The following is a 23,671-nucleotide window of genomic DNA, read 5'->3' as shown; positions in this document are numbered from 1 at the left end:
AGATTTATCCTTCTAACATATTAGCTAGGTACAATTATTTATTTGTGGAAATAGCATGGGAAGCTGTTAAGCATTGGAAGTCTTGATTTGACCATCCCATGCTTTAAATGGGACTCATCAGGGTAAGTGTGGTGCCACGGTCAATGGCTTCTCATAGTTTGTTACAGCTATATGGAAGACTATATCCTTTGAGAGTAGAGAGGAGGTGGCCATTGTATCTGAAAATACGAGGGCTTTTAATGGGGGCAAGCAGAGCACATTAGCAGTTAAGGGTCCCTCTCCTACCCTTCAACTTACTGCGTTGGACATTTGAGTTACTTATAAAGTACTTGTTGGATCGTCTTTTATTATTATGATCTCAGTGTGCAGGCTTTAGATGCAGGTACTGCAGGAAGAGCTGTTGTTGTGTAGGAAAAGCTGCACTTATGTTGGACACAAATGGTTGGAGCCTAGTGCAACCATGTGTAGGCCAGAAACAGAATGAGACTGGTCTAAGCAGTGAGTCTGGCATTCGAAACAAACCATGGACATGGCATATTTCCCCCATTCAGGAATATGGCTCCTTTTCCATAAGATGCGGTGACTTGGTAACATTGTAATGAAAGCCCTGCAGTTGCATGACCCCTCCACTTTTCGATTCCTCCCTCACTACCAAACCAGCGCCGTAACCATGAGTTACCCCAGCCTGCATCAGCAACTCCTCAACCTCAGCTCTGTATTTCCACAAGCATCTTGGATGGAAACTGTGCTGATGCACCAAATTGTTATTTGTAGAGCCTTTTGCTGGGTTGCTCAATATCGTTTGCCAATTTTCTTTTATCTTATTTGAGATTTCTTAAATGTTTTTCAGTTTCATTTTTAATCAGTTCTTGTTGTGTTTTTTTTTTTTTTGTAATCTTCTTTTTATTGACATTTTATAATACAGTACAAGCATACTTAATCAAGAAACATCTTAGACTATTCCATACAGCTCTATTTCCTTTGTCCTCCGCTAGAGTAGTGTTACATTGTGCACCAGGAATACTCTATCTTGAGGGACATTTATCATCATGCAAGGTCGTAAGTATAGCCAGCTCGTACCATACATGAAATAGAATAAAAAAATTGACATTAAACAAGTTAACATATAACAAACCATCCGTCTCTAGACAAATTAAGAGTAGCTAAGAGAAGTCGGTGGTTGCGTGTCCCCCTCTCTGGACTATGTGGGGTCCTCCCTAGTCTCCCCCCGTCTCAGACTCCGGTTCCTATATATGGAAGAGGTGCAAGGCCCTTAGTTTGGGGCTACAGAAACCTGACCAGGGGGTCCCATATGTAATCAAAACTGCTGCGTGTACCCTCCTCCCCTTTATCAACCAGACGCTCCATGGCAAGGCTTTTCCATAATCGTGAGAGCCACAGAGTTATAGGCGGTGGGTCCGCTTTTTTCCAGAAAGAAGCTAGAGTTGTCTTCGCCGCCCCCAAAGCCAGCCACATGATAGCCCGGTACCCGTATGTTTGATGCTGTAATTCTTGGGCTCGAAGGCCCAAAAGAGCATGTTCCATCGTGGTCGGGATGGGATATCCCAGCATCTCTTTCAAATGAGAGAGAATTTCATTCCAATAGGGGCGGATCAATGGGCAGTCCCACCATATGTGTTTAAAGTCTCCCACCATGCCACAGCCCCTCCAGCATCTATCTGATACCTGGGGATATAGCTTCTTAAGTTTCTCAGGATACAGGTACCAATTATAGAGTAACTTATAGTGGGCCTCTCTAGCTGCCATGGAGCGGTTCTGCTTGTGTACATCGTGATAAAGATAGCGCCATTTCTCCTCCTCCACCGAGCCACCCAAGGTTTTCTCCCAAAAAGGGACATGTCGAGGGGTTGGTGCTGTTTGTGCTGTAGCTAATATGGAGTATAGCGTTGAGATACTGCCTTTTGTCGCTCCTCCCCTTTGCACAAATCTCTCTACTGGTAGAAGATTCCTGTTAGCTGCTTCCTTTATATGTGGCTGTGTGACCCAATGCACTAGCTGTGTATAATGGTAATGTTCGGATTGTGGGAGTTGGAAATCCCTACAGCAATTATTGAAGGTCCTAAGTTGGTTTCCATGGTATAGGTCTGCAATGCATAAGCAGCCCCCTTCTCTCCATCGATCAAATGGTCCCGGTAGTTCCCCTGGTGGGAATGCTTTGTTAAGGTGGATAGGTGTGTGTGGTGAGGGAAAGGATGTAAGCCCATGGAGTTTAGTAAATTTGTCCCACACTCTGAGGGTGGTGGCGGTGGGTGTGCTAAGGTATGCGTTTGGTGGTCGTGCCCCCTTGGGTTTCCATGGAATATCCCACAAGGTCATGCCTGTCACCGCTCTGTCCATGTGCAGCCAAATATTATCTGACTCTCGGAGGGACCACTCAGCTAGTATGCGCAGTTGTGCTGCTCTATAATATAGCCGGAGATCTGGGAGTGCCAACTCTCCCCTCTCTCTGGGGTGTGTCAGTATCTTGTATGAGACCCTAGCTCTAGTACTCTGCCAAATAAATTTAGTGAAAAGTGTTCGAGTCTCCGCAAAGAAATCTGGCGGGATCTCAACGGGGAGGCTCTGAAAGAGGTATAGTAATCGTGGAAGCACCGTCATTTTAATACTATTGATGCGCCCTAGCCAGGCTATCCATAATGGGGACCACCTCTTGAAGTCGTCTCGTAGAGATCTAATCAAAGGGGGGTAGTTTGCTCTAAACATCCCAGCCACGTGGGGAAAAATCCGAATGCCTAAGTAAGTAATATCTATCTTGGCCCAGGTAAATGGGGTCATGGAGGCTATCTGGATCATCATACCCTCGGGCAGTGTCAGGTTTAGGAGATAGGACTTCCCCGTTTTCACCTTGAACCCCGCAACTTGTTCAAACCGAGACAATTCTTCTTTTATGACCAAGGGGGAAGTATGAGGCTCAGTGACAAATAATAAAATATCGTCTGCGAATAGGGAACTCTTATGTGAGTCTGCACCAAATGTAATTCTGGGAACTCCGCGCACCCCCTCACCCGCGTCGCCAAGGGCTCAACACTGAGCGCAAAGAGCAGAGGGGAAAGGGGGCATCCCTGCCTCGTGTCTCGGGATAGATCGAAGAATTCAGAAGCCAACCAATTGACCACCACTCGGGATCTGGGGCAGGCATAGTTGCTCATCACCATGGAAATAAATTGTTCCCCAGATCCAAACCTTCTCATGGTTGCTACTAGAAAGGACCACTCAACCCTGTCAAACGCCTTCTCAGCGTCTAAAGCCAATAAGAGTGCTGGGACCTTTTTCTTTTGTACCTTTTCCATTAAGTGTATGACATGCCTTAAGTTGTCATGAGTCTGGCGACCTTTAATAAAGCCAGACTGGTCTGGATGTATCAGCTCCGGCATCACATCCTCCACCCTCTGCGCCAGGATTTTAGAGTATAATTTGGCATCTAGGTTCAGCAGCGCAATGGGCCTGAATGCTGCACAGAGCTGAGGGTCCTTTCCGGCCTTCGCACCCCTCCCCGTATATAATTGAATAGAGTCGCGAGTTGGCCCGCTAGTTCTGCCCCGAAGGTCTGATTAAAAAAGGGCTGTAAAACCATCAGGACCCTGAGCCTTATGCAGGGGAAGGGCGTTGATGGCTGCCTGTACTTCCTCTGCTGTAAAGGGTGCCTCTAGCATGTCGTTCGTCTCCTGGGAGACCTGTGGTAGGTTGACTGAGCTTAAGTAGGTCTCTTGGGCGTGGGTGGTCCGATTGATAAAGACTCTCATTGAATCGTCTAAATGCCCTCACCTTTCCCTCTTCAGTGAAGTGTTCCCCGTGCTCGTCTTTGATCTGCTCAATGTAGTCGCTGGCTTGTTGGACTCGCAGCTGTCTAGCTAAGGGGGTGCCTATTTTATTGCCCTTATCGTAGTGGGCTTTTCGCAATCTCAACAGTGTGATCTCTGCCCTATTCGTATAGATGGCCTGTAGTTTACCCTTGAGGGTCGCCACCTTCCTTTGAGCTTGCCAGGACGGGGATGATTTATGTTCTCGTTCAGCCACCCTCAGTTCGCTTTCCAAAATGGAGTTGGTCTTTAATCTTTAACCTGTGCATGGCAGCTGCGAGCGCAATGCATTTACCTCTTATAACCGCTTTAAAGGCGTCCCAGAGAGTATGGGGGTCAGTATCATCCGATCCATTAAGTTGGAAGTATTCCCTAATCGCTGATCGCAAATCTTTGCGGGATGTTGCGTCTCGGGTAATCACCCCTGGAAAGTACCAGCGCCTGGATGGTTTGCGTTCTAGTGACCAATTTAAACCTACCACCACCGGAGCGTGGTCTGAAATGACAATTGGATTAATAGCTTCTGTCGTAAGGATCTGTTGCAGTGGTTTGCTCAAAAACACATAGTCGATCCTTGAATATGAGCGATGAGTGTGTGAAAAGAAGGTGTAATCCCTCTCCAGGGGCTTCATGGCCCTCCAGGAGTCAAACAGCCCCAGACGCGAAAGGAGGCTTTCACTGATTTGGCAAAGGCACTCGTTTGTGATCTCTGTGGGTGCCTTGTTTCTAATGTTGAGTCCCACACCAGGTTGAAGTCCCCCATCAGGACAACCTCGCCCTCCGCAAAGCCCTCTAGCTCGCTCAGGAATTGTAACAGATATTGGGTTTGACCCCTGTTAGGGGTATAGACATTAGCTATCGTACAGAGTTTCCCGTCCAGGCTGGCTTTCAACATCAGAAATCGTCCCTCCTTATCTTTCTTGGACCCTGTTTCCTTAAAGTGGACTGATCTGCTAAATAGTAACGCCACCCCACAGTGTTTTGTGGGAGCTGATGCTAGGGCAATTTGAGAATAGTGTTTGTGACGAAGACGGTGTTCCTCCCCCCTCTTCAAATGTGTTTCTTGTAGGGCCACTATGTCATACCTATGCTCCTGAAGGTATTTTTTCAATTGTGACCGTTTATTGGGGGAGTTGAGGCCCTTCACGTTCCATGTTAGTAGTTCCAGCATTATCTCTGTGTAGCATCAGTGTTCTCACCCAGACTCCCAGTAAAATCTCCAGTGCCCCTCATCGTGTTTCTCACCCCCCCTCTCCAGGAATACTCTATCAGCTGTGACGCTTTCCCCTGACTCCTTTCCCCGTGACACGGATGGTAAACATCAAACAACTTGAACAAACATTTCCTAATAGAAATACAGACATTATCCTGGCAGCACCCAACCGCCAAGTGTCTTACAGTCTTCATGTCGTGGACAGGATCCTATTCCGTCTCATCTCTTCCCCCAGGCCCAATCACACCCATGGGCATCTCAAAGGCTGGGGCCTCGGACCCCCGGTGCTTAGCAGAGATAAAGTATGCTCGGGTAACAATCAACACCAAGATCCGGGGCGAGTAGATCCGCTCCACCCCCTCGCGACGAGGGGGGGGGACCTCCCCCATCTCTATAGAGATCCCGTCCGAGTCTGTACCGGCTTACCGCATGGCTTCATTTTCTAGGGGACTTCCTACCTCTCCTCTGTTGTTTCCATTGGTCCACCGAAACGGGGGGGGCATCTCCTCATTGCCCCTCTCCCGCCTCACAGTCGGTAGCACCCCTCTCTCCTCTAGTCTCTAGGCCCAGTGCTGCGGCTGCCGCATCCACCGTTGAGAAATGGCACACTTTATTATGGAGTTCAAACGCTACGCCAAAGGGGAAGGTCCATCGATATTTTATCTTCTTCTCTCTCAGTGCCTCCGTCACTGGTCGGAACTGTTGACGTCGGGCTAAAGTTGCTGGCGCTATATCCTGGAAGAGTGAGCATTGCGCACCTTGGAAGGAGATGGGGTACTGGTGTCTCACCTTTAGAAGTATCCGTTCCTTCACTTTAAATGAGCTTAATTTAGCAAGAACATCTCTTGGTCTCCTCCCGTCGCCCAGTATTTTGCTGCCCACACGGTGCACTCGTTCCACTTGTATCTCCGCTTGCTCATCTCCCAGTAGTGAGGAAAACAGCCCCACCACAAAGGCCTCTAAGTCGGGCCCCTCTGCTCCCTCCTCCAGGCCTCTCACCCCTATGTTATCTCGGCATGCGCGATTTTCCAAGTCCTCGCACTTCATTATGGTGAGGTGTAGTTGCGATTTTACATTTGCGAGATCAGTCTCCACTGGGACCACTTTCTGTTGTAAGTTCTGTATGTGCGTTTCCAAGTCCAGTGTGCGGGCCCCCACTGAGTCCACGTCTGTTTGGAGGGCGGCTAGCTTCCCATTGACATCTGTCCGGAAGGCCTCTAGTGTCGCTCTGATATCTGTTGTGAGCTCTTCACGCAACTCGGTTTTAAAGGCACGGAGAGAGGACAAGAAGTCCTCCTTTGTAAGCGCCATCTCCTCACCCTGTGTCTGGTCAGCACTCTCCACTCTAGCCGGCGTGAAATAGCTGGAGACCCGATTGGCCTGGATTTTGCGTTGTGGCATATGAAACTGTTAAGGGCCCGGCCCCGGTGTTAACATGGGGGTCTCGCCCTCTTCTCAGCTTTTACACTCCTTCACTGCAAGGGCCCCCCTCTGGGTCTTCGCCCTTCCGTCGCGCCACACCTCTGGGGGGGGGACAGGAATGTCCCCCTCTCCCTTGTCTCACAGCTATGTCCTCTCTCCTCGGTGGGCTCACTCCCTCCGTTGTGGGCCTGCCCTCAGTGACAACGACCTGCCCGTCGGTGCCTGTATTCGCCTCTGCAAACTTTACTTTCTCTGAGTTTCTTGTAGCGGAGGCTTTACCGCTCAGTGCCTCTCAAAATGGCCTCCAATAGTCTTCCTCTGACCCCAAAATGCACAGCTTCGCCATCTCAGCCAAGAGAATATTTCAGGTGTTAATTATCCTCATCTGTCTGGGGGGGACCCTCCTGCTGTCGCTTTATATCTTCTAGCGGGTGGGGGGCCTCCGCATGCTCCAGCTGCTTCTCTCAAACTGGGCCTCCCCTGGTCGCGCCTCCCCGCATGTAGAAGGGGATGCCTTCCCCCTGCTCACCTCGCCATTGTCGTGGCCGGGTGTGGTCCTTTCCCCACGGCCCACCCCCGCTCATCTGTGTCTCTGGCGTCGGGGGCGTCGCTCTCCCCCCGTCCTCGGGTCTCGCGGCGCCAGTCCCCCACCTCGGGCGACGGCCCCTTTCCGGCGCCAGCCGGGCTCCGTTCGTCCAGCGCGTGTCCGCAGGGCCGCGCCTCACCACGGGGCCCACGTGTGGAGCCCCACCGGGCGTCGCCCCTCTCTCCAGCGGGAATCTCGCCGGGTTTCGCCTCTCCCAGGGACCCGCGGCCGATCCCCGACTCTGGGGGGCCCATCAACGCCTCCCCACCGCCTCACTGCTTCGGGCCCAGGGGAAACTAGATGGAGCCGACGGAGCTCACGTCCGATCAGCCATGTTGGTTGGTCCCGCCGTTGTTTTTTTTTTACCTCGCACAAAGGTCCTGTTTCCTGCATTAATACAAGTTTGTTTTGTTTACATTTTCTGACATGACCTAAATTCCAGTGGAATGAAATCTACATCTCTCGTGCCTTTTATAATTGATTGTTCAAAAATATGCCACTGACCTGTGGGATCTCCATATGGTGGCTCATTGCATTATCTGTGCCTCCAGAACTGCAGGGATTCCGTAACAAGTGATTCCCTCTTCAATAAAATATTAGGGACCTATATCTGGTTTGGTATTTGAGCAGGATAATGAGTAGCGCACTTCAGTAAAAGAAGGGTGTGTGAGGCTCATTACATTGTGTTTAAAGCATTTCAAGATGTTTCCTCAATTTTGACTGTAGTGACCAGTGTTTATAAAGTTTTGTAATATATGGTAGAAGAAGGACCACAGTAAAAATAATTTAATGCTCTAAGGAAAGGCCTTTTTTGTGTGGTTACTCTCACATTTCTGGACTGATGCTGCTGGTTTTTCGACTCTGAGAATGCACTGAATCCTGTTTTCTAGAACTCAGTGCCTGTGCCCTTAACCTTAAACCTGTATGTTGAATTGGATCTTACCCAGTTGACTAAGCTAACTTACCTGTAAGTCCCTAGTAAATGGAACCCAGGGCATGTAATCAAAGGGGTCCCCTCAGATTGCAGCACTGGTTGTGACACAAGGAAAACAAGACTCTCAACCCACTTTGCAAGCTGTAAGAGAAGTGTAAACTGCTAGCCCAACTTTGCCATGTAAAGTAATGGCAAAGCCAGACGTCTCTGGTATATGTGTAGGTCACCCCTATGGCAGGCCTGTCAAGCCCTAAGACAGGGTGCAACATATCTGATGGGCAGAACCTGTAATTTTACATGTTCTGATAGTAAAGATGTGAAACTAGTTTTTACTGTGGAAAAGCCTGGCCACCCAGTTGGCGAGTTCAGAGTTACACTCCGACCCCTCAGATGTGCTAACTCTGGAACAGTGCGACCAAAGTCCAAGGTATCAAATGACTTGTTACAATAAGCCCGACTTGACTCTCAGGCCAGTATTAATGTAACAGGTTGTAGAGTTCAACATTAATAAAGTTGCCATCTTGTTGCTTTAAGTCCCATGTGCCCCTACTGGTTGCACATGGGATCCTGTTGCTGAGACTGCTTTCTGCCCAAACATTTTAGTGAAAACTTTCTAAGTGTCAGATCCATTGAATTTGCCAATGCTTGTTCACGGTTGAGTGAAAATACCTTGATTTACTATACCTTGTAAATTATGTATCACTGTAAAATTCTGGTAGAATGTTGCCGTTGAAATGTTTACAAATACATAAAAATAGAGTCTAATTTTATAAATTGGTGTTGGATTTCTTTGGTGCCTTTGTTGATTCCTTCTTCAATTGCTTTGGTGCTGTTTAAATGCTTTTTCCTTTGTGTAAGCCTTGCTGCTCAGAGCCACAGTTACCCACGGTTGAGCTGAAAGTTTGACAAACCAAACCTAAAGTTGTTCAAGGGGTAGATGATTGTATTACACTGTGAGGTTGCTAATCTACACCATATAATAGACCACATTTCCTCCCAAATATTCAAAAGTTTTATTTTATATTTGTTTTCTTTCCAAAGCACATTACTTCCTTGTCCAGGCAGTTCCCATTTCCCAGTAACAGTTTTCTCTGTAAGATTACAGTGAATCTGCTTTTCTTTTAGAAGGAAAGTTGGTCATAGGATGTTCACTCTCTCTCTCCCTCCTGGTAAAGGGTCATTCTCTGCTGAAAATTCCAGGTGTCCATAATCTTAGAGAGATTGTCCTCAGCGCACCTCCTGTTAGCTTGTGTTCCTCACCCCTTAAAATAGGCGGGAGCAGTTTATACAGAATGTTCCCAAAAGATGCTCCCCTCTGTTTTTTATTACTTTCATACAGGGTGGCCATGCTCTAGCATCTTCACTAATTCTTGCTCCTGGCATGTGATTGGTAGTTTAAATAGGGTAGAAGTGTTGGACAAAGCCCCCCCAAATTGCTTCGGATCTCTTGTTCCCTGGGCTTTTAACATCATGTTGAGGTGACATCCTTCAACTATATCCCACATAGTATACCAAACATCTCTCCTGCATTTAGTCCTGAAGCAATGGAGACTTCATACTGCCATTGGTTGTCCACACCCCAATCCCTCCCTCGTCTCATGCCACCCCATAGATGATATCCTGCAGAGTTGATAATGTCCATGTGTTGCATGCATCACCACTGTCAACCATTCTATCTTGCAGATGCTGCTTATGGCACCTAGCTACTATGCATCCCTCAAATTGGAAATTAGGTTGGTTCTCTTGGAACATCCAGCAAGTTGTGCAACCACATGACATTCTCTATGTCACTTAAGTCTTCCATGAGTACAATGTTCTGCCATCTTCTGGGGCATGCATGATAGCGTTTAATCACTTACAGATTTACATGTTAGTAAGGATATTTCTGGGAGGAAACCTTACTATGCAAGGCAGAATATTCTGTGGTAAAACAGCCCCTTTTGAGGTGTGACATTCAATTTCATAATTGAAAAATGCCATTACACAAGAATGCTTTCAGTGGGGAATGGAGGTTGGAAATACAGATGCAAAGAAAATAAACTACTTGAGTATGAAATTTGTAAAGAGGGTTAAGAAAACAAAGGTAAGAAGTAGATTGCTGATTTGAAATGACAAAAGTTAAGATCTTTTATGAAATGAACAAAGCTCAGAAAAAAGCAACTAATGCTAAATATGTACTCTGTTAATTGCACATTGTTTTTTTTTATTGTTTTAGGGTTATCTGTTGACTTTCTCTTAACAGTTTTGGAGAATTTCCTGAATTCCACATTAAACTTCGGTTATGTTTCTCTCATACTTTATCACCAACCACACCAAAAGCATTCAACTTCGCATTGTAATACTGCCATATGTAAAGCCCAGTTTCCATCTTTATGGCGGCATCTTATAGATTCCCTCACCACCCGTCTTAGTGACCATCCTCTTCCTTCTTGTGTTTTACTAAAAGAGTACATATACTTATGTAGTCTTCAAATTCCTCCCCTTTGCCTCTTGTTGGTCCATGTGGAAAGCTTGTAAAAGCGTTTTGAACTTGTACAAGTTACAGAGAAGGGTCTGCATGTTATTCCACATAAGAATGCCCTGCTCTGTGTAACCAAGGCACCGTTCATTATCCTTTATATGCATAGTTTAACGTCCATTTTATTTTCCTATTAACTGCTTGCTTTTTTGTCTTTGGGAACACAGTATATCAGGCTTTCCTGCTTCATTTGTGTAAGAGAAATGGTTGATGCATTGGGGCTGAATAGGCAGTTATGACAGCTATGAATGTCCTTTATTTTCTCGCTATTTTTGTACAAACTGCAATTGTCAGTGTACATACTACTAAGCATGTTATTAACGCTTTCAAATGCTACTTTGCCATGGTCCACGTATTGCGGAGCACATGTGTAGTGCTTTTTAAATTATGCTTTTTTTCTTTCAAGGTTTACGTATTGACAGTATTGCGAGAAGGGCAGGAAGATTCGGCGTTTATCTTCCGGACATTTGATGAGTTCCAGGAACTCCATAATAAACTAAGCATTCTTTTTCCTCTGTGGAAGTTACCAGGGTAAGCGTTTAAGATTTCTTGTTTTGTACATTTTTTTACTTGAATGGTGTTAAAAAGCTTCACAAAAAAGTAAAATTGGATCCTTGACTTTCATGTTAGATTTACAAAATGGTGAGGACTTGATAAGAAATAAACAGTAGAAAATATGTTGGCTGAACTCAGGGATTTGTATAGTGCCATGCAATATTAGTCCCATCCTTTTGATGAAGCAGGTGAGTGAGATGTTTCATAGGCCAAATACAAAACTACACCTCTAATTATATTGCTTGAGAAATATTGGACAGGCTGAGCTTGGACATAAGCCTGCCTGAGTGAACTGATTAGTAGTGTTGTATGGCAGCTTAATTTCTCTTTGACCTATAGGACAACCCAAAGTTCAACCATGTTTTAAGAACTGCCATCTGATTTGAAAGGACTTTGCAGTTTAACTTTGCATGAAGACTCTCTAGGTGCTTTCATTGAGGAAGTGACTGATTAAACAAGAGTTTTTATCCTATATTGACTACCCGTGCCGCATCACTCCACGTCAAAGCTGACATGCTCAGATAGGCACAGAAGACTTGCAAAACCACATCTCAAAGCTGTAGCTCTCAAACTAGGCCACATTAGGAGGCAAGTGTGTTGCCCTTGTCCATTGTGAATTGTGACAAATGGTTCCCGGAAGAGCAAGGCATTGTGTTTTTTCTCACAAATAAGGAGGTGAAAATCCTTGAATACTTCAATGAGAAATGTTAGCAAATTGATGCACACTCTGTAAGGCAAACCGTGGCCAATATGAACATGAAGAGCTGTGGTTTGACTTGCGATTTGTATATGTGGACTATGACATTATTACTCTGACATGTCCATGAAGAATTCAAGTTCCAGTTCATTCTTGGTAAAGAGGCAGAGCTAAGCTGCTTATGTAATGAGACTCAATAAGGATCTCTGCATCAGCAGTACAAAGACAAGAAAGTTATATCTGACTCTGAGAAACTTTTAAGCTTTAGCTGCCAGACCTCTAACTTTTGTATGAACTCCAAAGCTTCACAATTCTTCTAGACAGTGCTTAATTTAGCATAACGTTCAACCACATGCTCCACGTCCTTTCTTGTAGTTCGCAGTCCATAGAGTGGTGTTTCAGAGGAGAGACCAACCCAGCTGATAGTTCAGTGAGATCCAGTGGCTCACTTATAGCTGCCTAGTCTTTCACTTGAAGAGATACATTTGATTCAGTTTAAGAGTGGGTGTTTGCTTTACCTCTACTATCATTTGACTGCAATTTTGCAGCATTCCTTTGTATTCTTATTTGCCCAAAGCAGCTATGCTCTACAATAGCCCCTGAAATATATACATGTCAGTCAGCATATTTAGAAATTCTTCTGAGGTTCATCCTTTGATGTAGAAGCTATAAAACATTTATTTTGTCCCAAGTGTTACAACCTTATTTCCATGACATTTTCTTCAGCCAGAGAATAGGGTCCTGTTATTGATTTGCATTGCTTCCACTACTGCGTCTTCCTTCAGAATTTGAAATGTTGGTTGGTGTTTAGGTGCTGGCAGTAGGATATTGGTGTCAGGGGGTGTGCTTAGAGAGGACTTTAAAGATTTTTAACAAGCAGCAGGATATTATCTGCATACATTGATAAGGTGGCATTTCTGTTACCAAATCATAAGTAGGGAACTGGCCCCTTGTTTGCAGCACCCTCCACTTTTTGCCTGACATCTGAAGCTAAAGTGACTGAGTGTGTGCTGTGATCCTGCTAACCAGACCCCAGCACCAGTGTTCTTTTCCTAAAACTGTACCATTGTTTCCAAAATTGGCACACAGCTAAGTTCCTTGTAGAAGCTACCAGTGGTACCAAGGGCTCTGTGGACAGGGATGGTCCCTAAGGGCTACAGCATGTATTGTGCCACCCTAAGGGACCCCCCTCACCAAACACATGTACACTGCCATTGCAGTTCCTATGTGTTGGTGGGGAGAAAAAAGTAAAGTTGACATGACATCCCTCACAGGATGCCATGCCCCCAAACCATTGCCTGTGGCATAGGTAAGTCACTCCTCTAGCAGGCCTTAAAGCCCTAAGGCAGGGTTCACTGTACCACAGGTGAGGGCATAGCTGCACAAGCAATATGCCCCCTACAGTGTCTAATTCCATTCTTAGACATTGTAAGTGCAGTGTGGCCATATTAAGTACATGGGCTGGGAGTTTGTCATTACAAACGCCACAGCTCCATGATGGCTTCACTGAAGTCTGGGATGTCTGGTATCAAACTTCTCAGCACAATAAACCCACACTGATGTCAGTTCTGTATTTATTGTAAAGTGCACAGAGAGGGCATCTTAGAGATGCACCTTGTATTTTGCCCAACTCTTTAGTGCAGGGCTAACCAGTCTGTGCCAGCATTCCACTAACAGACATGTTTCTGACCCCCTGGGGTGAGAGCCTCGCCTTCACCCCCTCCCCCCGCGTTTGCTGATCTAAACCCCCCAAGCCTGTCCTGAAACCGTAGTCTTTTCTACCAAGTTCCCGTAGTCCTCATAGGAGTCCACTGCAAACCCAACACCAACATTGACGTCTACACCCAGACGGCCCATGTTGCTGGTGGTGCAGTTTTGGGGTCACCTTGAACATTGACTCTTGGACATCCTATCGCCTGAAGACTGGAATTGTAAGTTGTTTACTTACCTGTGCTAAGCTTTACCTCCCCCCAGGACTTTTTTGACTACTATGAAAGATTGCACTGTCAACTTTTGAAGTTAAAAAGTGGTACATGTAAACTGCTTTATCTGCAAAACCCAAACAAAGTGCAATTGATACATATGCTTGATACTTATTTGCAACTGTACTTGACCTGCCACAAAGATCCTTTGGTTGTAGTAATAAAGTAACAAAATATATTTTAGCTGTATAAAAACAATTGGCCTGGAGTTAGTCATTGAGTGTGTGCCTCATTTCTTGACTGTGTTTGTACCACAAATGCTTTGCACTACCCTCTAATAAGCCCTAATGCTCGACCACACTACCACAAAAGAGAGCATTAGTATTATCTACTTTAGCCTCTGGGGAACCCCTAGCATCTGTACACACTATACCTCATTTTGGTATAGTATATACAGAGCCAGCTTCCTATATCATATACCTTTGTTTTGATGATGTTCTTTTAGTATGCATGCCTAGGTTTCGCTCTTCATCTAAAGAAGGCCAGTGCACAGACGCCAGTCCTAGTAGACTGGTATTGCTTTTACGAGTGGCTTGTAATGGGGCCACTTCTACTTTTTAATACACAATTCCTTTTTCATTGTGTTTTTATTTTAATGCATTTATTTAAATCATGTTGAACCGTTTTTTAACAGTGTTGCTTCCTATGTGTTTGGCACTATAGGAAAGACTCATAGATCACCTTCTATTGCACCTTAGGCGGGAGTATTTCATTTGGAAATTTGCACTTGGGAGGGATGGTGAGATGGTGGGCGGAAGTGTTTTTAATGTACTTTGGGTGCATAACCCTGATTTTATTCTGCATATCCTCACTTTTGGCAGCCATTTTGTTGTGGCTATTAGCCTTGGAAGGCAGTGTTCTAGTAATTTCTCATGCTGCCTTCCCCCTGGCAATTCCCTCATTTAAAGAAGGCCAGTGTGCAGACGTGCCGCTGGCTTGCTAAAGGCAAGCCGGTCTGTGCCCGTCTGCCCATGGACGGCTCCAGGGGCCAGGAATGCTGCCCATCTAACTAGAGACTTGCTCTCTTATTCCTTATCCTCACTGCTTAAGTTGAGTCAAGTTGTACATGCCTTCATGCTTGATTTTCAGGGAAAAATGTTTCCAAGGGTAAACAGTGTGATTTTATGCCTGCTAAAGGTCCCCTATTATGCTCATGCGTGCTGCCTTGGATAATAATTGCTCTTTGTTTAAAATGTGTGCTATTAACTATTTCTTATTGGTTCACCATCATGCCGAGTTGCACAACCTTATTTAAGATAACCTACCTGAAGTAGTGTTTTTAACTGAAACTTAGCTCATTCCTGTAATTACAGCCAACCCGATCTTAGTTCTCCCCCTAGAGTATAGCATCAACAGATGTGATAGAATCAGTGATAAAGGGGGTGGCATAGCTTTTATCTACAGATCTGTGATAGTCTGTAATCTGGATCCCTACTCCCTCCAAGATTGCAAATGCGCCCTATTCCAGATATCAGGCCATTTAATTTAGAGACCTTCTGGGCCCTCCAAAGCCTTCAGTGCAGCTTTGATTAACCAGGTGACCCCATTAGCTCTTACACTATCCAACTTCAGCATTTTAGGAAATCTAAACTTTCATTTTGACCAGCCTAACACTACAGGGGCCTGCAACCGTTAAATATCTTGGCATTGCTGCAGCTGGCTCCATTAGTAGGAGATCCTACTCTTACATCTGGGCATCTTCTTGATTCAGTCTTCTCCAGCCTCCCAAATCTAGATAGAGGTAGGTATCTAGTCTCCCTGGCCTATAACCTGGTCAGACCACTATCTGATTCCTATGGCCTTACCACTGAATAGTAAGACAAATGCTATCTGACAGAGACTTCTAGCTGCAGGTTCCTTACCTTTAGAATTTCCAGGCGTCAGCTTGGAATCCGGAACTTTTGCTGAGCAACACCCTTTCGCGCGCCGTCCAGTGGCGTTGTTTGGATCTGCGTGGCTTCGGCTTTGTTGGAGCAGTCTGTGATGTCACCATCACCGATAAAGGCGCGTGCATTAGTTCTTTTCCTTCTGCGCCTGTAAAGCACAGTTCCGGAACAGAGCTACCCTCTGTCCTTTTTGACTGGTGTTTTTCGACCTTTTTATCAAGACTTTTTGTCTGTGTGAGGATTGCCTCGAGAAAGACTGGATTAAAGCCTCATGGCGCCTGCCATTGCACTATGTCGATGACTGATCCACACCAGGTATGTCTATGGTGTCTCGAGCGCGACCACAATCGGAAGTCGTGCTTGGACTGCTGGGCCATGGCTCTGAGAGCTGTGAGGCTGCGGTCCCTGAAGCTGATGGCAGCCCAGCTGTTGAGATCAGCCGGTGCTACTCCTCGGAGGTCCAGGTTGAGTAGAAGGTTGTGGGACTGCTCCAGGAGCCCCTAGTCCTCTTAATCTCACTCGAGGTCCTCCGGTCACTTGGGGAAGAGGCAATAGACAAAGAAGATGTCCAAGTGGACTTCCACTTTGCTTAGCCCGTCGGCTGACGAGGCAACTTGGGAACGTCGACAATCTAAGCACGGTGATGCTCGGGCCTACTCCGCGCCTTCCTTCCTTTCCAGAAGCTGGAGCGACACCACTCAATTGAAGGCGTTTTATGTGGCCATGCGCCTCGTGTTTGAGCCGGCCGGCCCTGCTGTATCACCTTTGGGCCCTGCGGGGTCAGCAGAGATTCCCTCAGGTTGCACGCTGGCAGCTTCGACCTCTGCTTCGATGAGGCCTCGTGGATCTGATTTCAGATCGGGAACGGCACTGGCTTCACACAGTCAACCTTCTCCTGCACCGCTCCAGACATAGACACTCCTGGCGTCGTGAGCCCCTTTCTTATCACCGGCGATCCGGAGCCGGAAAGCCCACAGGTGTCGGATCTATGTCTGAGCATTTACTTCAACAGTCAGGCACTGGTGAGGAATAGGAGAGGGGTCTTTGGACCCCCTAGAAACCCATATGGAACCATTGGACTGGTATGAGGAACTAGAGAGGCCAGTGGACTGGACACCTCTCCATATATTGGCTTGCTCTCCTCTCCTAAGGTGGCTATGAAGAAGGGTACATCATATGCAACAGTGGTGCATAGGGCAGCAGAGGTCCTTGACCTTGTTCTGCCTACAGTGCCAGTCAGGACTAACCTCATGACAGAGGTGCTTCAGCCGTGGGACTTCCACATCGGAACTGATGTGGTCCTTTAATAAAGGCCTCACTCATGTCCTCCTTGGGATGTGGTCCAAACCCAGCAATGAGGCTCCTGTAAACAGGACAATTGGCCACCGCCATCACCCGGCACCGGGTGACCCTTGTTTCCTCACACAACACCCCAGCCCAGAGAGCTTGGTAGTCCAAGCATCTACTTCGAGACCACGCCTGGCTATGTACATCTGGCTTTTCTGGGGATGTCCAGGCAAACCTCATGAACATGTCCTTTGATGGGTCCCACCTATTTGGCGAAAAGGCAGACTCAACGTTTGAGCACTTTAAAGACTCCCGGGCTATGGCCAAGTCCTTGGGCCTTTTGGTGACCTCTCACCAGCAGTCTGTCTATTGTCCCTTTTGTGGCTTCAGAAGGGATGAGGCACCACGCCATTGACGCCAGGAGCCTGTGCAGGGACGCTATTGTGCAGCCCTCAGACCCAGAGGGTCTGACCAGGAGTCGTCCACCACCTAGCCCTGACTTCTACAGCATCCAAGCCCTCTTAGTGTGATTCTGCAAGACCAGGTAGTCCAGTTGGAGGGAGGATTCAATGTAATCTCCATCACTGGTGGTCCATAACATCGGACAAAAGGGTCTTGCATATCAGACATAAGGGCAATTCCCTCCCCTTCCAGTCTTTCCCTCCCGCACTGACTCCCTCCAAAGAATGGCTGATGGAGGATCAATTAGTTTTGCTCCACAAGGAAGTTGTGGCTGTCTTGGCCAAGGGAGCCATAGAAAGGGTCTAGATATCAGACGTAGGCAGTGGTTGTTATTCTCGCTACTTTCTGATACCAAAGAAGAGTGAGGGTCTTCCCCTATTCTGGATTTACGGGACATCAATCTCTTCCTCAAAAAGGAGAAATTCCAAATGCTTACACTAGCTCAGGACTTGTCTGCCCTAGATCAAGGAGACTGGATTGTAGCGATGGACTTGCAGGATGCATATTTCCGTATCCCCATCGTGCTTGCCCACAGGTGCTACCTGTGGTTCAGGGCTGGCCACGAGCAGTTTGTTTACAGTGCTCCCCTTTGGCCTCACCAGAGCCCTCGGATGTTCACCAAAGTGATGGCAGTGGTCGCAGCTCATCCCCGCAGGCTAGGGGTTTCAGTTTTCCCTTGCCTTGACAACTGGCTGTTGAAGGCTCCTTCGCCCAAGGCTGTTGTCACCTTCCTCCAGACTACAGACGAACCTTCTGCATTTGCTGGGGTTCCCTATAAACGTGCTGAAGTTACACCAGACTCCCTCTCAGCATCCGTGCTGCTCTGGACACAGTGCAGTTTTGGGCCTATCCTCAGAAGCAGCGAGTCCAGGATATTCAGGTTATGATTCCGATGTATCGGCCTGTATCCTGGATTTCAGTGAGACAGACTTAGAGGCTGATGGGACTCATGGCCTCCTGTATCTTGTCAGGAAAATGTGCTAGATGGCTTCTGAGGTCTCTGCAGTGGGACCTGAAGTTCCAGTGGGCGCAACATCAGGGAAATCTCTCAGACACGGTTCAGATCTCAGATGGAACTGCAAAAGATCTGCAGTGATGGTTAATGAACTGCGATTGGGTCAGAGGTAGACTTATCTTCCTTCTCCTAACAGATTTTACAGTAGTGACAGATGTGTCGCTTCTGAGATGGGGCAGCCACCTGGGAGAGGTGGAGTTCTCTGGTTTCCAGTGGAATCCGGACTCCATATCAACTTATTGGAGCTCCGGGCGAACCGGCTAGCACTGAAGGGAGTTCTTCCATTTGTCAAAGGGAAGATGTGCAGGTGTTCAAGTCAACACCACTGCAATGTGGTACTGCAACAAGTAGGGCGGTGTGGGGTTGTGGACCCTTTGTCAAGAGACTGCACCTTTGGACATGGCTGGAACAGCAGGGCATAACCCTGGTGGTTCAACACCTGTCTGGTTCTCTGAACGTCAGGCGGACAAACTCAGCCGTAGATGCCTAGCAGATTACAAGTGGTGTCTCCATCCTGAAGGTGGCACAAGGACTCTTTCAGCGTTGGTTAGATCTGTTAGCCTCCAAAGAGAATGCGCAATGTCAGCAGTATTGCGTGTTGGTGTTACCAAGTTGGCAGTGGCTAGGCAACGGTTTTCGTCGTGATGTGTGCTCAGGCGTCCTGTGCCCCTTTGCACCCATACCACTTTTCCTCAGAGTTCTCAAGGTGATCAGGAACGACCGGGCCCAAGTAGTCATGGTGGCTCCAGACTGGCCACGGAGAGTCTGGTATCCTGAGCTTCTGAAAATGAGCATGGATCCTCCGATCAGGCTCCCCTTTTGGGAAGATCTTCGGTCACACCTGCAGGGGAAGGTTCTCCACCCCAGCCTATCAACTCTGCGCCTCATGGAGATTGAGTAGTGGCAGTTGACAGCCTTCAACTTTCCTCCCAAAGTCTGTAAAGTTATTCTGGCAGCCAGGCGTCCCTCCACCAAGACAATATACGCCTGCCATTGGAAACGCTTTGTATCTTATTTTACAGAAAGATCTATTGATCCTCTTTCTGCTACTCTCTCTGATATTATTCTCTTTATCTTGTCCCTTTCCCAGCAGGGCTCTGCGTTGGTCATACTCAAGGGATATCTTTCTGCCTTATCGGCTTACCTTCGGCTGCCTGATCAGCCTTCATTATTCAAATCCCCTATTATAAATAGATTCCTTAAAGGGCTTGTTTGTATGTTTCCTCCTGCCCTTTGTCATGCCTCAGTGGGACCTATATCTGGTTCTCACTTTTCTCATGTGTGCACCCTTTAAGCCTTTGCACAGTTGTCCCCTCCGGCTGCTCACCATCAAGACAGCCTTCTTAGAGGCAATAACATCTGCCAGGAGAGTGAGCGAGGTGCAGGCTCTCATCAAAATCTCCATATCTCACCATGTTTTCAGACAAGGTAGTGCTTCGCACTCATGCTTCTTTTCTCCCTAAGGTGGGGACCCCATTTTACCTGGATCTGAACATCACCCTGTCCACCTTTGCTCCACCACATCCCTCTAAGGAAGAGGAGCAACTCCATTGACTGGACCCAAAAAGAGCGTTGTTGTTCTACCTTGACCGCACAAAAGAGTTCCAGTGGATAACCAACTCTTTGTGGGGTACGTGGGATCAAAGGAAGGTTGGGCACTGCAGAAACGACCCATTTCGTGCTAGGTCATTCTCTGCATAAAAATCTGCTAGCCACTGGCCAAAAAGCTGCCTCCTGAGGGCTCAATTTTACCAGGGACAAAGCTGCTACCACTGCATTAGCAAGAGGGGTACCAGTCCTGGACATCTGTCAGGCTGCAATTTTGGCATCTCTGCACATGTTTGCCAAACAATACTGCCTGGACAGTCAGGTCCGCAGAGATGGGCACTTTGCCCGTTCGGTCCTGCAGGACTTTTTAGTTTGAGGACAATTTGTCTGCAGCCCACTGCCAGGAGGTTATGGCTTGAGTATCTATTCTAAAGCTAAGGAATCTGCAGCTAGAAGTCTCTATTTGATGAAAAAGTTACTTACCTTTGGTAACACATTATCTGTAGAGACTCTATCTAGCGGCAGATTCCTTACACCCACCCATGCCTCCCCGCTCTGTGGACTCATTTCGTAGAGTTAAGGGTTGTCCCTTTCTGGGCCTTAGTTTGTACGCTCAGACAAAACTATTGGTGCTTTCCTTGGCTCTGCTGTTCTGGTATGGAAGTGTGTGGAAAAGCACTGACATTTGCATGACTGGGTGGTGCCTTTATAGGCGACCGTGATGGCACAGATGGCTCCAATGATGCCACGCGGATCTGAATGATGCCACCCAACGGCGTGCGCAAGGGTGTTGCTCAGCAAAAGTTCCAGATTCCAAGCTGAAGCCTGGAAATTCTAAAGGTAAGGAATCTGCAGCTAGATTGAGTCTCTACCAAGTACTGCGTTACAAAGGTAAGTAACTTGTTCTCCACCTCCAATAGTACTATAAAAAGGCCCTGGCATAAACTAAATCTAGTAGAAATCAGCAGCTACATATCAACCAATATCCCTCAGTCAGTTGACAGTGTGGATTGTGCAGAATCCAAGATAAAGGCCTGGCTTAACTCTGCTCTTGACAAGTTCCTACCTTCTTGTCAAGTGCAGGCCAGAAATAAGTTCTCTGACCCCTGGTTCTAACAAAACGGAGATCCTGTTGTTTAGAATGCACACCTACATGTGGGGAGATCACTGGTGGCCAGAGGGCTTGGGGCCTCCTCCATCACACAAACCATTTATAAAAATTCTAGATATCCAGTTAGACAATTCTGTCTCCTCTGAGACTCAATTGAGAACTTTAGCAGGCACATGTTTTGGCCTTCTGGGAGGCCTTAGACCTATTAACAGCATCTTCCAACCCCTGATTCGACAGTTGATAATTTAATCTCTCATCCGGTCTCGCCTTGACTACTGTAACATCCTGTATTTGGGTTGCAAGAAATCAATCTTTAAAGGGTTGCAATCTGTCCTAAACACAGCAGTGAGATTACTCTTTTCCCTTCTTGAAGTTGTGTTCTTTCTCCGGACTCCTTTAAGCTTCACTGGCTACACATTAAGAAGCGCATTCATTTTAAAATTGTTAGCTCTTCTCCAAGATTATGAATTCTGCAGGAGCCCCCATTCTTTCAGAACTCAAACTACCCTATCTTCCTGCTAGAGCACTTCGCTCAGCAGAACTAAATCTGCCATTTATACCCAGATTCTGCCCTCTGGAGTAGCATGCCCTCTGATCTAAGGAATACTTTGAGTCATTTCTGCTTCAGAAACAAACTTAAAACATTACTTTTCACTACCTAGTCCTCTTTGTGGTCTTCCCTTCTCTCCTGATGTACAATGTCCGGTCTACTGTGGTTAGCACTGGGAAGTCCTGTCTGTGGGCCAGCCATGCACTCTAAAACTCTTATTAACATAACATAGACAACGCCAATAGGATATTGGACAGTGAAGAACCCTAATGAGTTGATCACATGATTTAAATTGGAGAGAAAGACTTCCGTTTACCTTAATTCTAACTAAAGGATCGGTTTAGATTAGTTTAACCCAGCATAGTAAGGCCTTGTCATTCCTATCCTTTCTAATACCATAATTTGGAAGGTCCACTCTACTCAGTCGAAAGTCAAATCCACGTCCCTGCATCTGATTAGCCTTATCTGCTGCCAATGTTGCGGAGAAACTTGAGATAAAGAAGACCAAGACTACTGTAGGCAAGCATAGCCTTTTTACTGCTGCAGCAGGGAGAGTAGCCATCTCCATAGAGGTAAACAGCTGGTCTGAATTTGCTGCTTCACAGGTAGCCCCTTATATAGTAACACGAACAGTGCTTGTTACAAAAGGTCAAATAATATGTTACTTGTTTGTTGCAAAATGTCACATCACTGGAGTCCCTTTACCTTTAACCTATTTCTTACACATCGTTTATTGCAGATCTAACAATGCTTAACAAACTAATTATTCACTACTCTTGAGTGCATGTGTATTTGCGTGTGTGTTTTACCACTTTGCTCCCAAGACCTCTTAGCAGATTTTGTGTACCCTTGACTAATTCAGTCTCCTGCTCCCATTCTTCAATCATGTTTTAATTTACTGAATACTGAATACGCATCTTTGTGCTGAAGACTATAAATTCCTTCAAGCTTGCAAACATGAGTTTTCCTATAACTAAGGCCTTGCTGGTCATGCATTCTATTTTCAAGTGAACTCTTCACCTCACTGGCATCAGCACAAATTTTAGACCTCCACTGCTCTTTCACCACATATAATTTTATGTAGTTTTCAACCAACTTCTGATGTAGCATCATTTCTTCACACTGAATTTCCTCTTCAACACCTTCCAGCACACCTTTTGGGACTTCATCTGCTCGACATGTGCAAGCCCTGCTCTAAATAAGCAACATAGGGCAATTTCTTTATGGCTTGTTTATCGAACACCAATCTGGTGAGGTGTTTCAGAGGAAAGACCAAACCTGCTGATCATTCAGTGAAATCCAGTGGCTTATTCATAGCTGTCCAGTCTTCCACCCCAAGAGGTGCATTTGATTCAGTTGAAAAGGAGGTGTGGGTGCTTGCTTTACCTCTACTGTTATCATTGGCCTTCAATTTTGCAGCAGTCCTTTGTACTCATATTTGTCTGAAGCAGCATAAAGACCATATCCATGGTAGTCAGCATATCCAGGAAGTCTTGTGAGCTTTATCCTTTTTTGTTTTCCTCTAAGAGCTATAAAACATTTCCACTGTCTCAAAAGAGTTCCAGCCTTAAGGTCATGCAATTTTCTTCTGCCAGAGAAGAGGGTCCTATTTTTAATTTGTAGATCCTTCATCAATAACTATACCTTCAGAAGTTGAAAATAGTAGTTTGGGTTCAGGTCCTGGCAGTGAGATATCACTGTCAAGGGCTGTGCTTAGGACTCTCAGGGTTAATGCTTTCATGTTTTCTGTGTGTTAATGTCTTGATTCTTGTATCAAGGCCACAGGCCTTTATTATTTCAGCACAGTACCTTTTGGGGGAAACCTCGCCATGACTATTTGGTCCGTTGATTATAGTGCCCTCACACAGAACAAAAGTCTCTATATAAAGATGCCAAGCTGAGCCAATGTATTCCTTCTTCAGTAGCAGACCTTATGTTGTTGAGTGGGTTAGGCCTAGCAGTTTGGCCGTGAGCATCCTGTGTAACAACCTGGTAACAGGAGATAGCATGAAGGTATTAATACAGAGCAGTCAAGGCGGTCCCTCAGGTTTTCTGCCAGCTCAACACAGCTGTTTCCTAAATGC

General features: G+C 46.4%; 1 protein-coding gene across 1 annotated transcript in view; it reads left to right on the top strand.

Moving 5' to 3' along the window:
* PIK3C2A (phosphatidylinositol-4-phosphate 3-kinase catalytic subunit type 2 alpha) overlaps positions 1–23,671 on the top strand; it is an 852,450-nt gene that overhangs the window by 736,791 nt on the left and 91,988 nt on the right. Inside the window, 1 exon segment of the mRNA XM_069223730.1 lies at positions 10,901–11,025. Within this exon segment, the coding sequence (XP_069079831.1) occupies positions 10,901–11,025 (125 nt within the window).

The sequence above is a fragment of the Pleurodeles waltl genome, chromosome 3_1, assembly GCF_031143425.1.
Source record: "Pleurodeles waltl isolate 20211129_DDA chromosome 3_1, aPleWal1.hap1.20221129, whole genome shotgun sequence".
NCBI classification, from domain to species: domain Eukaryota; kingdom Metazoa; phylum Chordata; class Amphibia; order Caudata; family Salamandridae; genus Pleurodeles; species Pleurodeles waltl.
This window is presented reverse-complemented; position numbering and strand designations above follow the sequence as displayed.